Source organism: Electrona antarctica (genome assembly GCF_951216825.1).
Source record: "Electrona antarctica genome assembly, chromosome: 13".
Lineage (NCBI taxonomy): Eukaryota > Metazoa > Chordata > Actinopteri > Myctophiformes > Myctophidae > Electrona > Electrona antarctica.
In genome coordinates this window covers 48,302,525-48,319,584 of record NC_136794.1, presented here as the reverse complement: position 1 = coordinate 48,319,584, position 17,060 = coordinate 48,302,525, and the positions used below count along the sequence as shown (strand labels likewise).

At 41.1% G+C, this 17,060-nt stretch overlaps 2 protein-coding genes across 3 annotated transcripts in view; one reads left to right on the top strand and one right to left on the bottom strand.

Annotated features, from left to right (window-relative positions):
• The window catches only part of cryl1 (crystallin, lambda 1), a 63,127-nt gene extending 53,281 nt beyond the window's left edge, over window positions 1–9,846 (bottom strand). The window contains 3 exon segments of the mRNA XM_079519328.1: window positions 28–154; window positions 7,216–7,323; window positions 9,708–9,846. Coding sequence (XP_079375454.1) covers window positions 28–154; window positions 7,216–7,323; window positions 9,708–9,748 — 276 coding nt within the window. The 5' untranslated portion in view covers window positions 9,749–9,846.
• Window positions 9,847–10,631: 785 nt separating this feature from the next.
• ift88 (intraflagellar transport 88 homolog) overlaps window positions 10,632–17,060 on the top strand; it is a 47,390-nt gene continuing 40,961 nt past the window's right edge. For both annotated transcript variants that reach the window (XM_079519320.1, XM_079519321.1), the window contains exons 1-6: window positions 10,632–10,866; window positions 13,422–13,484; window positions 14,302–14,361; window positions 14,722–14,775; window positions 15,172–15,235; window positions 16,323–16,392. In XM_079519320.1, the coding sequence (XP_079375446.1) occupies window positions 10,783–10,866; window positions 13,422–13,484; window positions 14,302–14,361; window positions 14,722–14,775; window positions 15,172–15,235; window positions 16,323–16,392 (395 nt within the window). In that variant the 5' untranslated portion in view covers window positions 10,632–10,782. The remainder of the gene's footprint in view (window positions 10,867–13,421; window positions 13,485–14,301; window positions 14,362–14,721; window positions 14,776–15,171; window positions 15,236–16,322; window positions 16,393–17,060) is intronic.

The window sequence follows — 17,060 nt, the reverse complement described above, 5'->3', positions numbered from 1 at the left end:
ATGCACCATTTACCGTTTACCATTTACCTGGACAAAGAAGGCGCCCTCTAGTGCCTGCTCCAGGTCATCATGACTGCTCACCAACACCAGCTGCTCTGCTGCGCTCAGCTCTCCTCTCAACATGTGTGCGTCCTCCAACTCCCCCAGCTGCTTCCTGGTTCCAATCACAAGGAGAGAAGTTAGTGGCATGCATTACAAATGCTATACGTACGCCTATTTAATAATTATTTTTTGCTAAATAAGTGGTGAATTATTTATTTTTGATTATTTATTAATCTCTATGCAGTGAATTTTACAGACCATGAAAGTACAGCAAAATTAAGTAAGCGCGTGCACGCGCACACGCACACGCACGCAAGCACGCCGTCTCCCAACATCAGCCGAGCTGTCAAATATGATGAAACCTTTAAAGGAGCATTCAGTGATTTGGGTGATTTGGAAAACCACCCAGTCCGCCCCGGTAAAAAATGTGCACATGCACACACTCTACAGTGGGGGGAAGTGCAACAGCATGTGCACCAAGGCCCGCCCCCACACATGATTGGAGGAAGGCCCCTCTCATCCTGATTGGATGAAGGCTTTGCCGCCCGCCACCAAAACTGAAACTAGGGTTTTTTGACCCCAGGGGCTCACTGGGGACAGGGAGGAACTCCTTATATGGTCAGCACACTCTATAGTAGGGAGGATTATCCAGAAAAAAATAAAAAATAAGTGATATTTGAATGAAGCGAAATCACTGAATATACCTTTAACACCCGACTTGTTAACCCATTTAGTCTTTTAGTCTTCTAAAAGAATATATATTAAAAGATTTGTGCCGCATTTTCACGATTTTTTCAAAAATAGCAGATCTGCTATTTTTCAATAGCTAAAGCATAACATAATGCTAACACCGAAAGGGGTTCCCGCCCAAAATGGGTTAATAAAACACAATGGGCAGTATTATGCGTGTCTTAAGTACCAGGTCTTATTACTTAACTTAAGACATGGAGGCGTGATCAATGCCATTTGGCTATTCTGAGTGGCCAAACAGCATTGATCACGCCTCCAGGTCTTAAGTTAAGTCATAAGACCTGGTACTTAAGACACGCATAATACTGCCCAATGACTTGCAAAACCTTATTTCTTAATTATTGACCATGACTTACGTACCAATCCCTCCCAATACTGAGGCTGGCCTTCTGCGTGGAGCCCCATTCCCCCTTTACTGCCAATGATTAAAGCTAAGGCCAATTCTAGATCCTAAACAAATATATTATGAACCATTTTCAACCTGGCATCCCTATCCATCCAGTCTGTCATTATAGTAGGTCACAACAAGGATGAGAGACACGCTTAAAGGACCACTTCACCACTTTTCAACCTATCTTCATATAATAGGTCCTCACTAATAATCATGAAAAAATGGCATGATTTTTTTCTACTCAGTCTGTGTCTCATAGGACGGCTGTGGGCAGTGACATCATCATTAGGCAGATTTCTTTTTAAAAAAGATTTTTTTACAAAAATATTTAGATTTTCATTATCGTGAGAACGATGGCTTCCATTTTCGCATTGCAACTTTTCAGGACTAGAAAGCCTGCAGTTTCTATTAGCTTGTATTCCCCATCGATGATGTCACTGGAAGACGGTTTCTGAACTGCCCACAGCCCTCCTATGAGACACAGACCGAGTAGAAAAAAATTGCACCATTTTTTCATGATTATTAGTGAGGACCTATTATATGAAGATAGGTTGAAAAGTGGTGAAGTGGTCCTTTAACGCTCTTGTTGAATTGCCAAAAGAGCAAGAAGATAAAAGGAATGTTAATGTTACCCTTCAGATGATATAGATGACTATAGTAGGCAGGCAGGGGCCCTTCAGATGATATAGATGACTATAGTAGGCAGGCAGGGGCCCTTCAGATGATATAGATGACTATAGTAGGCAGGCAGGGGCCCTTCAGATGATATAGAATAGATGACTATAGTAGGCAGGCAGGGGCCCTTCAGATGATATAGAATAGATGACTATAGTAGGCAGGCAGGGGCCCTTCAGATGATATAGATGACTATAGTAGGCAGGCAGGGGCCCTTCAGATGATATAGATGACTATAGTAGGCAGGCAGGGGCCCTTCAGATGATATAGAATAGATGACTATAGTAGGCAGGCAGGGGCCCTTCAGATGATATAGATGACTATAGTAGGCAGGCAGGGGCCCTTCAGATGATATAGATGACTATAGTAGGCAGGCAGGGGCCCTTCAGATGATATAGATGACTATAGTAGGCAGGCAGGGGCCCTTCAGATGATATAGAATAGATGACTATAGTAGGCAGGCAGGGGCCCTTCAGATGATATAGATGACTATAGTAGGCAGGCAGGGGCCCTTCAGATGATATAGATGACTATAGTAGGCAGGCAGGGGCCCTTCAGATGATATAGAATAGATGACTATAGTAGGCAGGCAGGGGCCCTTCAGATGATATAGAATAGATGACTATAGTAGGCAGGCAGGGGCCCTTCAGATGATATAGATGACTATAGTAGGCAGGCAGGGGCCCTTCAGATGATATAGATGACTATAGTAGGCAGGCAGGGGCCCTTCAGATGATATAGAATAGATGACTATAGTAGGCAGGCAGGGGCCCTTCAGATGATATAGAATAGATGACTATAGTAGGCAGGCAGGGGCCCTTCAGATGATATAGATGACTATAGTAGGCAGGCAGGGGCCCTTCAGATGATATAGATGACTATAGTAGGCAGGCAGGGGCCCTTCAGATGATATAGAATAGATGACTATAGTAGGCAGGCAGGGGCCCTTCAGATGATATAGAATAGATGACTATAGTAGGCAGGCAGGGGCCCTTCAGATGATATAGATGACTATAGTAGGCAGGCAGGGGCCCTTCAGATGATATAGAATAGATGACTATAGTAGGCAGGCAGGGGCCCTTCAGATGATATAGAATAGATGACTATAGTAGGCAGGCAGGGGCCCTTCAGATGATATAGATGACTATAGTAGGCAGGCAGGGGCCCTTCAGATGATATAGAATAGATGACTATAGTAGGCAGGCAGGGGCCCTTCAGATGATATAGATGACTATAGTAGGCAGGCAGGGGCCCTTCAGATGATATAGAATAGATGACTATAGTAGGCAGGCAGGGGCCCTTCAGATGATATAGAATAGATGACTATAGTAGGCAGGCAGGGGCCCTTCAGATGATATAGATGACTATAGTAGGCAGGCAGGGGCCCTTCAGATGATATAGAATAGATGACTATAGTAGGCAGGCAGGGGCCCTTCAGATGATATAGAATAGATGACTATAGTAGGCAGGCAGGGGCCCTTCAGATGATATAGATGACTATAGTAGGCAGGCAGGGGCCCTTCAGATGATATAGAATAGATGACTATAGTAGGCAGGCAGGGGCCCTTCAGATGATATAGATGACTATAGTAGGCAGGCAGGGGCCCTTCAGATGATATAGATGACTATAGTAGGCAGGCAGGGGCCCTTCAGATGATATAGATGACTATAGTAGGCAGGCAGGGGCCCTTCAGATGTCTAAAGGCTCATTCATAGTCTGGATTTTCGGTGATGAGGTGACCACCGCTCTGGTGGTGAGGTGACCACCGCTCCGGTGATGAGGTGACCACCGCTCCGGTGGTGAGGTGACCACCGCTCCGGTGGTGAGCTGACCACCGGAGCTGAAATAACGTTGAGCGGTGGTGAGTAAAAACAGAGAGAAGGGCTGGGGCGGTGGCGGTGGTTTGCTCTTCACCGCGGCTCGAGACGTCATGTTGTAGTTCGGTGGTCACCTAACCACCGAAAATCCAGACTATGTATGAGCCTTCAGTGACGTCATGTTGTAGTTCGGTGGTCACCTCACCACCGAAAATCCAGACTATGAGTAACGCTTAAGACCGCATTATGTTTTAACAACGAAACAACAGAATTAAGACACGGGTCAGGTAAAAATCACATGCGGTACAAACACGTAAAACATGAGAAAACATGGTCTCACAAAGCAGGGAAAGGGAAAATGTGGGCACACCTAAACCTAACCTTCACCCATGTCTAACCAATGACTAGTCTAAACTAAGTATGCACCCCTGAATGCAGTCAGGTCAGTTTCCAGGCCAAAAAGCCAGCATTAATTACAAAACTAGGTGTGCTCACTGTGGTAGAGTATAGGCTACTAGCATGGCTACAAAACCTCTCTCAGATAGTTACGATGAATGCTGTATGAAATGAGACACGCCCTCGCTCAATTATTATGTTGCTCATGCATTTTCTCATGTCCATGTATGTATAATGCTTTGGTTCTATTATTGTCTTATTCTGTCTATTTTATGCATTTCATTTGATTGTTGTTGGTTAATCCCTTGACACTCACTGTAAAGCACTTTGTAAACATTGTTTTCGAAAAAGCGCTTTATAAATAAAGTTTATTATTATTATTATGAATTAACCTGTCAAAAGTAAAACGATTGAACCTGAAGTTTGTTTGAAAACAAATCAAATGTTTACACGATAATGAGGTCGCCTGGCTGGTACTAGTGTAATGGATGACACGGGGATGGAATGTCAGGCGTTGACATTTGACAGCTGGTTCAGCAGGAAATCTGTCTGGGGAGGCAGTCAGGACACTGAAAAAACAGACGAGTGCGCCCTCTACTGTTTATGTGGCAGACTGCAGCTCAGACAATATTGGAAAAACAGATGACCGGTTCTTTGAACTCCACCGTCCAAAAATTAAATGCTGCCCATCTGTCATTCTGGCTAATAAACTGAACTGAAGATTGAGCCCTAGCGCATTATGTAAGTTGTTTTCAGTTATAGACAGCCAACGCTAGCAAGCAGTAATGGTACAGTTTTAACCCATTTAGGCCTGGCGTCAAAATAAAAAAAAACGTTGTCTCTGAAAGAATATATATTCAAAGATTTGTGCCGCATTTTTTAAATAGCAGACCTACAAGCTCATAGCGCGCCACCGAGTGGCGCGCTACGAGCTTGTAGGTTTGCTATTTTTGAAAGATCGAAGAACGACTGACATAGAAACATAGCTTTTTCAGAAAACTGTCAGGATGTAGAAGACATTTTTAGAATCTGATCTCAGGTCAAAATGGGTTAACACGGTTTTTCTATTAACCATATGTTGGGCAATTTTCATAATTAGCATAATAAGCTTTAATCACCTATATATGGACAATATTTCAGCAACTGCTTGGCCGATTTGGACAATATTGGAGTGGTTTTGGGGGCTATTGAGGATGCTGAATCTATCCTGAAACAAAATTGTATATTTAAACTCCTGGTAATTTTGGGTTGATTTATAGGATTTGTAGGACACTGAATCCACTGGATTACAAAGATGTTTAAAGGACCACTTCACCACTTTTCAACCTATCTTCATATAATAGGTCCTCACTAATAATCATGAAAAAATGGCGCAATTTTTTTCTACTCAGTCTGTGTGTCATAGGAGGGCTGTGGGCAGTTTAGAAACCGTCTTCCAGTGACATCATCGATGGGGAATACAAGCTAATAGAAACTGCAGTCTTTCTAGTCCTGTTGCAGTGCGAAAATGGAAGCCATCGTTCTCACGATAATGAAAATCATTACATTTTTGTTAAAAAATCTTGTTTAAAGAAAATCTGCCTAATGATGATGTCACTGGAAGACGGTTTCTAAACTGCCCACAGCCCTCCTATGAGACACAGACTGAGTAGAAAGAAATCGTGCCATTTTATCATGATTATTAGTGAGGACCTATTATATGAAGATAGGTTGAAAAGTGGTGAAGTGGTCCTTTAAGGTTTTTTTTTTTTAAACCAAAATTAAGACAAGATTGTGTAACAGAACTTTAGATGTAAAGTTTCGATATTCTTAGCAAAACACTGAGTTACCGTTTTTCCGTCTACACCAAATCTCTTCTCCAAAGAAATAGCCGATCTACTACTTTTTGGTAGAATGCTCCACCCCAGAATAGGCATGCTGGCGTTCAAGTGGTTAACCCATTCTGGGTGGGAAACCCTTTTGGTGTTAGCATTATGTTATGCTTTAGCTATTGAAAAATAGCAGATCTACAAGCTCATAGCGCGCCACCGAGTGGCACGCTACGAGCTTGTAGGTCTGCTATTTTTGAAACATCGAAGAACCACTGACATAGAAACATAGCTTTTTCAGCTTGATCTCAGGTCAAAATGGGTTTTAAGCAAGACGTACAGTATATTGCACTTCGATTTTGTTAATTTGCACAGAAACAAAACAACAAGAGTGATGTTGTAATAACAGTCATGATGAGTATTATTACAAGAGAACAAGTTATTTGTCGCTCAGCTGTCGGGCAGATACCAGCTTTCTCCATGTTTCAACTTTTTGATATATTAAAAAAATAAAATAATAATCAGTGCTATTGAACATCTGTGTGTGGGTTTTACAACAAAAAGCTCTTCTGAATAAACCTCCTAACACCATTGGATCATCAAACTGTCGGTCAAACCTCCTAACTCCACTTATTGAGCTGTATTTGAGTAAAGTAATAATGATGTATTTTAATTTGACAACGTATGAAGTCACCGTACCAACTTTGACGAGGGCACTATTGCGTTGTTCTAAAAGCATCTTATTCATTTCTTAATTTCCTGAAAAGTTAATATTTTTGGACATACAGTAGGTGGGACAGCAAAGATATACTGCATGACAGAATTGACAGTAAAATACCAAAAAGTGAAAATATCAAGTCATATTGTACATTCATTATCCACTTAACCCATTTCGACCTGAAGCCGATTAAAATAAAAGTCTTCTAAGTTCTAAGTTGAAAAACCTATATTTCTATGTCAGTGGTGCCCAACCATTTTCATGTCAAGGACCCCCAGAATTATCTGTATTTGGCCGCCGACCCCCATCTGAAAATATGTTATTCCAGGAACCCCTCAGAGTCAAAGATTTGAGTTAAAAACGTTCGCTGTGAAAGAATATATATTCAAAGATTTGTGCCGAGCTTGTAGATCTGCTATTTTTCAATAGCTAAAGTAACATAATGCTTAAAACACCAAAAGAGGTTCCCGCCCAGAATGGGTTAAAACCAGTTGACAGGGGTCGCCCAAAAGGTATATACTTGGTCCCCTCCTTTTCACCCCATCTACACCAAATCTATTTGCCGAAAATAGCCGATCCAACTACCGGTAGGTCACAACATGTACATTCATACTGACTTGATCTCTGTGATGGCCTTGGCTGCCAGTCCTGCCTGGTTGTCATAGATCCTCACTCTGTAGCCTCCACTGGCGAACACCATAGCCCAGGAACGGCCTATCAGCCCACTGACACACGCACGCACACACACACGCACGCACGCACGCACGCACACGCACACGCACACACACAGATAATTTGGGACATATTTTTAACTTTTCATCTAAAATAAAACAATTATAAATAGATTAAAGTGCTGATTATTTGAATAAATTGATTAGTTTGATCTACTGTTGCTTGCACTCCTAGAATGCTACAGCACAAGTGAAGCGATAGAGGACAGCCTGTAGCTATTTGCTGACCAATTACACAACAGTCTTACAGTTGATTGATAAAACCACCTGGCTGTAAGTTATAGTCAAACTTTTGATTTTTTGATTGATTGAAATATTTATTTACAGTTTGCAGAATTACAGTACATTTCAAGCACAACTCAATACAAAGACTGTTAACTGTGAGTGGACGACCCAATAAAGCACTTCACTATTATGGCATTTTCATTCATAACAAGTCACCTTGTGACACTGCCACATAAATGTGTGAAGAAATGTATTTCCTGTCCTGGTCGGAGTATTGAAAGAAAATGTAATATAACATACAGAGTGAATATATTGGTTAAAATATGGTTGTACAGTGGCGCCCGCTGGCCTAGCGGTCCAGGCGCATGCCGCATGCCACATATGGGCCATTTTAGGTATCAAAAAGAGTGTTTGTTAGTGGTTTACCAACTAGACTATTTTAAGGCCAATACTAACTAAACCAGAATCAGAAATTGATTAAAAAAAAAACAACGTACTGGGGCTGGAACTTTGAGATCTGAAGAAGAAAAGTGTGGTCAAGAAACATTTAGCTCTGAATCCATTCAGAGCTTTTGGACAAAGAGGAACCTGCTGTGGCCTTTTTCCCTTTTTGAGCAACGCATTGCCTTTTTATTTGATGACTTTATGGATTACTTGATTAGTTTTTGATTCGTTTTTTTTTATACTTTACTCATTGGAGACATTTAAAGGAACTTTGCGCTGTGGGGAAACAATCAATGGGAAAAACCCATTGATTGTTGAATTGAATTGAATTCAAAAGCAACAGTTTTGTGTTTTTAGATTGTTTACAGTATAAAGAATTACTGACGCAGGTACTTTTAGTTCTTTAAACCCATTTTGGGCGGGAACCCCTTTTGGTGTTAGCATTATGTTATGCTTTAGCTATTGAAAAATAGCAGATCTACAAGCTCATAGCGCGCCACCGAGTGGCGCGCTACGAGCTTGTAGGTCTGCTATTTTTGAAAAATCGTGAAAGTATTTATTTAGAAGAATTATTTTTACATTTTGAGGTCAGGCCTAAATGGTACTGTCTGTAACTCAGAAAGACATACTGTACACACATGCATGTATACGATGACTGAGGTGAGGAGTCACATGATAAAACTTGTCTAGTGTGCAGTAATCATGAACAACAGGATTCGGGGGTTAAAATGTAAACCTGGCAGAGATCAACTCGTCGCTCTCAACTCCACATGAACATGTTGCACAACAACACAGGCCCAAATACGGGCCATCGTTCCTGTGTGTCCACACACCACGTTAATAGAATGTGGGGAGAGACGTGGTCTCAAGGTAAACTTGAACGTGTTGTTGTAAGACAAAGTGATAGCCTATCATTTATCACAGCTCGTTGTGTGCAGGGCCAGTTCCAATGTTGACTGCTGTGCCTTGCTTGACAGATTGTATATACTTTATTAACAGTTTGCATGGACATGCAGGCATGGGAAGTACAGTACAGTACAGTACAGTACAGTACAGTACAGTACAGTACAGTACAGTACAGTACAGTACAGTACAGTACAGTACAAGGTCTGCTAAAAGGATGAATCAAAGAAAAAGCCTTTCGGCTTGTTTCCATTAATTGGCATGTACTGTACTCAATTAATCGAAAAACATTAATGATGTTTATCCTGTACGAGTTCTCTCTCCACATTTTGCCGCCAACAAATAAGACCAAAGTATTAAGTGTGATCATGTACTGTACAGTAGTACAGTAATGTTATAGGACAGTAATACAGAATAGTATAGAAAGAATGGTGGGCTATACAGAGATTGGTGGTGGGCCCTATTGTAAACAAGTATAATTCTTTAAAGTTTATCATGGTGCCGTACACTCACAGTTAACATTTTTTTTTGTATTGAGTTGTACTTGAAATGTACTGTAATTCTGCAAACTGTTAATCAATCAATCAATCAATCAATTCCACAACCGGATAGACATTTAGCACAATCAGAATTCATTCATGTTATCAATATGAAATGTACAATTAAGTCAGGGAAGCCACAGACACAGTCAGATGCTGTTGTAAGTTAAGTTACAACAATGCCATGATGACAGATATGGTATAGGTATAGCATGCAGGTTCAAGTTTTAACATAGAAGTTACAGAACTCTGGCGGTATTTACTGACCTGCCAATGACACTGATTGTCTTCCCGTCAGATGAGCTCATTTTTAAACCGTTATTTGTGGCTGTTCAGCAGCCCTCAGAGCACCAGAGCAGCAGAATGTGTTGTGTTATAATGTTCAGTTCAGTTCATGCACTCCCCTCCTGTCACATGACCTACAGTTAGGATAGGAGGCGTTGACTACGGTGCGCTAAAAGGTTAAAAAACAAGAACAAGAAAAGACAAATAAACATTCTGGGATCCGCGTTTGCTCTAGTTGTTGTGTTTTCACATTTTGTGTGATTTCTCTCGAGTGGGAACAGTGAGACGGACAGAGACACAATGAGACAGAGTAAGATTTAGACTCTCGTCGATGTATTTTTTTTATATCGATTCTGACATTTTCAATCCATGTCAGATTCGATAAAATACATCTACGAGAGTCTAGGGCTAAGACAATTTTTGATGAATTGAACAAGGTGGACCCTCCTGTAAACAAGTGTAATGCTTTATTGGGTCGTCTACTCACAGTTAACAGTCTTTGTGCTTGAAATGTACTGTAATTCTGCAAACTGTTAATACATATTTCAATCAATCAAAACAGAACAAATTCGCCCTATAATATATAACCATTGCCATTCATTATTAAGAGAAGAAGAAACCTAATGTATGTGCGACGAAGTATGAAACGGGGCTTTATTATATTATAAATAAATATAATGGTCATAATCATCATGAGCGTGCGTGCCGTGCGCGCGCGCTCGTTGTTCACACCACCACCGCTTCCAGTGGTATCTTAGCAACGACCGGGACAGGAATCATTTTGTTTTTGACCAATCACATTAGCGCAAACTAATGATTGACAGGCCTTCCGACCAACCCAGGAGCCAGGCGAGGGGAAACATGTCCCGCCCATCATGTCGCGTTGCATTGTGGGACTGACTGCACTGCATGGACGTCAACAAACGGTTTAAGAAAGCTATAAATTATAATAGCCGATGGCTTTTTCTTTTGACCGTACGTTAAAGAAGATATATTTATTTACCAAACCGTCTTATTGATATTAACAACAATTAACAATAGTTGTGTTTAATACGTCATGATGGAACATGTGCATCTGGCTGAAGAGGAGGAGGATCTTTATACTGGCTACAACGACTATAACCCAACTTTTGACTCCGAGGTAAGTTAACTGTACAACAACAACATATTACATTATCTCTTGTGTTTTAGTCCAGTGGTTCCCCACCTTTTCATGTCAAGGACCCCCAAATGGACACTAATTAGCCCGAGGACCCCCCCCCCCCCCTCCCCCATTTGAAAAGACATGCCAGGGACCCCCATAAGAGAAGATTTTTAGCAGTGATTCTCAACCATATTCATTTCAAGGACCCCCAGTTTGACATGAATTATTAGTCTATGGACCAGCATTTAATGGCATTTCTATCTCTGGGACCCCCCAATTTACAGTATATTGTAAAATCAAATGGAACAATATTGCTTCCATTTGTACACTCTCAGAGTTACAGACCTATAAGGGTCCATTTGGTTCCAAACTAGCTGGGTGACCCCCCGGAACTCCGTCAATGACCCCTGGGGGGTCCCTGCCCCGGACCCCACTTTGGAACCACAGGTTTAGTATACAGACATATTCCTAGAATGCATAAGAAAATATGATTGATGATCATAAATGTAATGTCTCTTATTGCATAGGGTAAGTGATTTAGATGTTGAAATAAGTCAATCTAGCTCTATATTCTGTTAGTAATCATTTCTATACAAGAGTGTCTCCAGCTCTTAAACAGAATGTATTTTGAGACCTACCAATGATTTCTCCAGGAGATTGATTGATTGACTGATTTATTAACAGTTTGCAGAATTACAGTACATTTCAAGTACAACTCAATGCAAAAACTGTTAACTGAGTGGACGACACCATAAAGCATTAAACTTGTTTACAATAGGGCCCACCATTTTCAATTCATCAAAACATTAAGAGACGTACGAATATACACAACTATATAGTCAAAACAGTCAAATCAAATCATCAAAGAGGAGGTAAAAAGGGAGGTAAAAAGAGAGATCCTCATACAGGAGTAACAAGTGATTGGAATTGATGACACAGAAATGACCAAATATCAAAAAAACTAAGGAGGTCTTATTTGACCTTAGGACTGGTGCTCATACACACCAGGAAATAGTCATTGGTGGGGATGGGGTAGTGATTGTGGAGGAATACAAGTACTTGGGTACAACGATTGATTCCAAGCTGACATTGAATTCCAACACTCATTCCATCTATAGGAAAGGTCAGCAGAGGCTGCATTTTATGCGCAGATTGAGACAGTATAACGTGGAAAAAGATGTGCACTTTTTCATCGATCCTTTGTGGAGAGTGCATTGACATTTTGTTTTGTTTCATGGTATGGCTCATTATCATTGGTTAATAAGAACAAACTCCATAAAATCATCAACGTTTCCAGCAAAATAGCTGGGGAACGATTTGAGAGTATGACCTCAATGTATGAGACCCGGGTACTCAGGAAGGGGAAAGCTATTACTAGGGACAATACACACCCGTTACACAGCCAATACCATCTCTTACCATCAGGGCGACGGTACATGGTACATTGTTCCCATAAGTATAGGACTTATGAACAAGCAGGCCCGTCTCAGTTCCGTGCATAAAGTGTGATGTGACGCCTCTTGGAACTATGACTGGTGGCCTTCTGTTGGCATTGTTTCTTTATTGTCTATGTACTGTGATCTGTTTGTTTCCATATGTTTTATGTATATCCTGATGACTGCTGTGCACAAAACAAATTTCCGAAAGGACAAATAAAGTATCTATCTATCTAAATTAGAGCTGGAACACTAAAATTGAAGCTGATACATGGTTGATGGTTACTCTCTCCTGATTGGCTGAAATGAGCAACCCACCTGAAAATGTATTATATCTCTGCTGTCGGGAGGAAACCTCATAACTCCAAAATGTTCATTTTTCAGGAAATGAAAAATATTCATTATTATATTTTTTAAAACAAAGCAATACAGCCTCATCAAAGTTGGTGTTGTAAATTTATATATCGTCAATTTCTTCCATGAGAGGGAGAGAGGTGGTGGAGTTAGTTGCTTTCGAGGGTCCAATGGAGTTAAGAGGTTTTGTCCAAAGCACTTTTCACTACTTTCCATTGTTTCAATATTTTCGAAACAACACACAGACGTAAAGGGTGTTCAATAGCACTGATTTATGAAACAACACCCAGACGTAAAGGGTGTTCAATAGCACTGATTTATGAAACAACACACAGACGTAAAGGGTGTTCAATAGCACTGATTTATGAAACAACACACAGACGTAAAGGGTGTTCAATAGCACTGATTTATGAAACAACACACAGACGTAAAGGGTGTTCAATAGCACTGATTTATGAAACAACACACAGACGTAAAAGGTGTTCAATAGCACTGATTTATGAAACAACACCCAGACGTAAAGGGTGTTCAATAGCACTGATTTATGAAACAACACACAGACGTAAAGGGTGTTCAATACCACTGATTCATGGCAAAAAAATCAAAACCCTCAAAAATGGAGTTATGAGGTTTCCTCCCGACAGCAACGAGAGCTGGTTGGACGGGGAACCCCTTTAACGATTATGTTTTGTGTTAAGTTAACCAAAACATATCACTTTACCCTACCTTTTAATTATCAACCTTATTATTATTATATTACAGGAGCTGGACAACGACGCAGGCTTTCAGCAAGCAGTGAGGACCAGTCATGGGAGAAGACCCCCTGTAAGTCCACGCTCTGTAAACTCTGTGTTCTGATTTATATGAGAGAGACTGGGTGACATGGTAAATAAATGGTGCATTTATATAGCGCCTTTATCCAAGGCGCTTCACATAGATTGTGCATTACATTCACCCATTCACACACACATTCATACACCAATGGCGGCGGAAACCATGCAAGGCACCAACCAGCACATCAGGAGCAATTTGGGGTTCAGTGTCTTGCTCAAGGACATTTCGACACTAACTCTGGGGGAGCCCACAGGGTTCGAACAGGCAACCTTGCGGTTACCATCCAGCCACTCTACCGCTGAACCACTGCCGCTGCGTATGCTGCGTATGCTGCGTATGCTGCATATGCTGACGTTCATGTAGTTATCTAGTGCACGTGATTCTCAAACGTTTGGCTCAGGGAGGGCACCCCTGTTGAATAGCTTTTTCAGCCACGGCACCTATGAATTATAGCACCTTGTACATCTATGTCATGATATTACAGTACACATGTACAGTATATTACAGAACACATGTACATCTTTCCCCTTGAGATACGGTATGTCAGTAAGAAAACTTGAGACAATATCCGTTTCCATTATAGGACTGAAATTTACTTTATACTTGAAGTTACCACTTGAACGCCAGCATCCCTATTCTGGGGGGGAACATTCACCAAAAACAGCGGATCTACAAGCTCTCTGTGAGCTGGTAAACCGTGATCTAGTATATGTAGTTGGTGTTTAACAACAAGCCTTTGTCTAAAGAAGAATATAATATGAAGTTGTTTGTTTGAACAGTTGCAGTAACTTAGTCTATTCTTTCCCAGATGACTGCCAAGTTTCCAGGGACAGCCATCGGGGGTCGGCCTATCGGGACATCTTTCGGAGTAAGTTTAGTGATATGGATGCTTGCCTTTGATGCCTTGAAACTGCTGCAATCTCTGTAAAAAATATCGACTCAACTCGAACCCGTGACACGTTGTCAGGCTGCATTAGAGCCTATGTGGTATGCACCTGGACCGCTAGGCCAGTGGGTGCCTCATGTCATTATTAGACCCTGTCTTGTTTGTTTGTCTTAAATTGTCAGAAAAATACAAAACAAAGAAGTTGGCAGATAGGATAGAGATTACCGGTATTAAAAATGACATCCGAAAAAAGTCAAAGACTTTATAAACAAAAACGTTATTGAGGGAAAAACCAATGCCAAAGCCAAAGGTTTTTAATCTTGTAAACGTTGTGCCTTGCAGTCTCGAACGGCTATGGTATCTTCAATGGGCAGACCCATGACTGGAGCTGTGCAGGTGAGACGGCATATAAACTGTGTATTACAATGATTCTTCTTTCTCAAACACACACACGCAAGCACGCACACACACATGCGCATCCCTATTGTGGGCATGTCAGGCACATTTCTTCGAATTCATTTACAAACTAGCAGATCTACAAGCTCAGAATGTGTCGCATCGTGACACCATCATGCGAGGTACTGTATAAGTCAGGCTTTATGTGTCAGAGAGTGCATTTGAACTACTTTTGCTTATTGGAGTCAGTCACAGAGGTGTATTTACACTAAATGATTAAAGTAAAGCATAATGGCCTACTTAGGTACTGCATTTCAGATAGGTAAGGCGAGCTGTATTGATGCTTTACTGATAAATAACATAACAAAAACCTGTCCTTCATGCACGGTATGCCAGGATGGAGTATCAAGACCTATGACTGCAGTCAGAGCCGCTGGTTACACCTCATCTTTGACCAGAGGTAGGTGTTACTGACCTGTTATTTAGCAGACTGTGGTCAGAGTGGAGTCACAGTCAGACGTTTTCAATGGGCATGAAACCCTAGACTAATGTTATTTTCCTGTGGATGTAAAAAAAAGAGAAAAGAATGTGCCAATACTGTTGAATACATTGGCACACAATAAGCCCTGGACAAACAGCTAAGAAAAGAGCAAGCTGGGTTTAGGAAAGATAAATCACGCACAGACTATATTGCAACCCTGAGAATTATCATAGAACAGTGTGTAGAATGGCAAACCCCCCACTATGTAAATTTTGTCGATTTTGAAAAAACATTTGACAGTCTAGACAGGGAAGTGCTGTGGAACCTCCTAGGACACTATGGCCTACCCTCCAAAATCATAGAAGAGACATATTCATTTACCTAGGGAGCAACATCAGCAGGGATGGAGGAGCAGACAGGGATATAGAGGTTAGAATCGGCAAAGCACAGCTGACATTTAGGATCTTGCGGACGATCTGGGCTATCCAAACAACTCTCTAAGAACACCAAGATACAGATCTTCAACATCAACACGTAGACTGTCCTGCTCTATGACTCTGAAACATGGAAGACCACCGAAGGCCTAGCCTCGGAAACCCACCCTCGGAAAGTCCACTTCAATTCGGCATACAGTAGCGTAAACGTCGCTCTCTGCTTATTTCTGATCGTCTGCACCATTGTTAAATTGACGCACACATGCACACACGTACACAAACACACTCCTCTCTCTCTATCGCTCTTATTCATTAAGGCTCATACATAGTCCGGATTTTCGGTGGTTAAGTGACCACCGAACTACAACATGACGTCACGAGCCGCGGTGAAGAGCAAACCACCGCCACCGCTCCTGCCCTTCTCTCTGTTTTTACTCACCACTACCCAGGCCAACAGTGAAGGGTTGTCAGCGACAGGGGCCGCAGTAGACATGACCTATTTGGGGGAGGAGAATTGGCAAAACGAAAAAAGAAAACGCAACCTATGGTTACAATCGTTCAAAGTTAACATGTATATCGTCATGAAATACCACATGCAACATAGAACACCACATTTTGTTGACCATTTTCAGGCTCAACATTTGACCCGCTGGGCCAGTCCAAAGGACCTGCACCTCCACTGGAGCCCAACAACGAGGACACGTATGTTTTACCTATAGTCTTAACCCATTTTGACCTGACGTAAAAAAATAAATTAAAAAAAAGTCTTCTGAAAGAATATATATTCAAAGATTTGTGCCGCATTTTTACGATTTTTCAAAAATAGCAGACCTACAAGCTCGTAGCGCGCCACTCGGTGGCGCGCTATGAGCTTGTAGATCTGCTATTTTTCAATAGCTAAAGTATAACATAATGCTTTAAACACCAAAAGGGGTTCCCGCCCAGAATGGGTTAAACCACATAGATTCTACTTGATTTAATTATTGTTATATTTAATGTTTTATAAGCAAATCTACTCATTAGGAGACCTGAGTTAGATTCCACAAATAATACATTGTTTTTTAAGTTTTCATTTGTCTAATGCTGTTAAATGGGATATACACAGTTTTGTTTAAAGAAACAATTGCTTTTTAATTCATCCTACGGATTCTGCTTTATTTTCTATTATTTTCTTTATTTTCTATGTTTATAAAACATAAAAATAAAAGATGACTGAATAAAAATGACTGAAATGCACTCACCAATGAATCTAGTAAAAAATCATGGACTCACTTGTGCCACACTGTGGCTGATTTGCCACACTACACCATTGACACCTTTAAATTAAGTGTGAATCGTGGTACCACCAAAGGGGGTGTGGCACCACATAG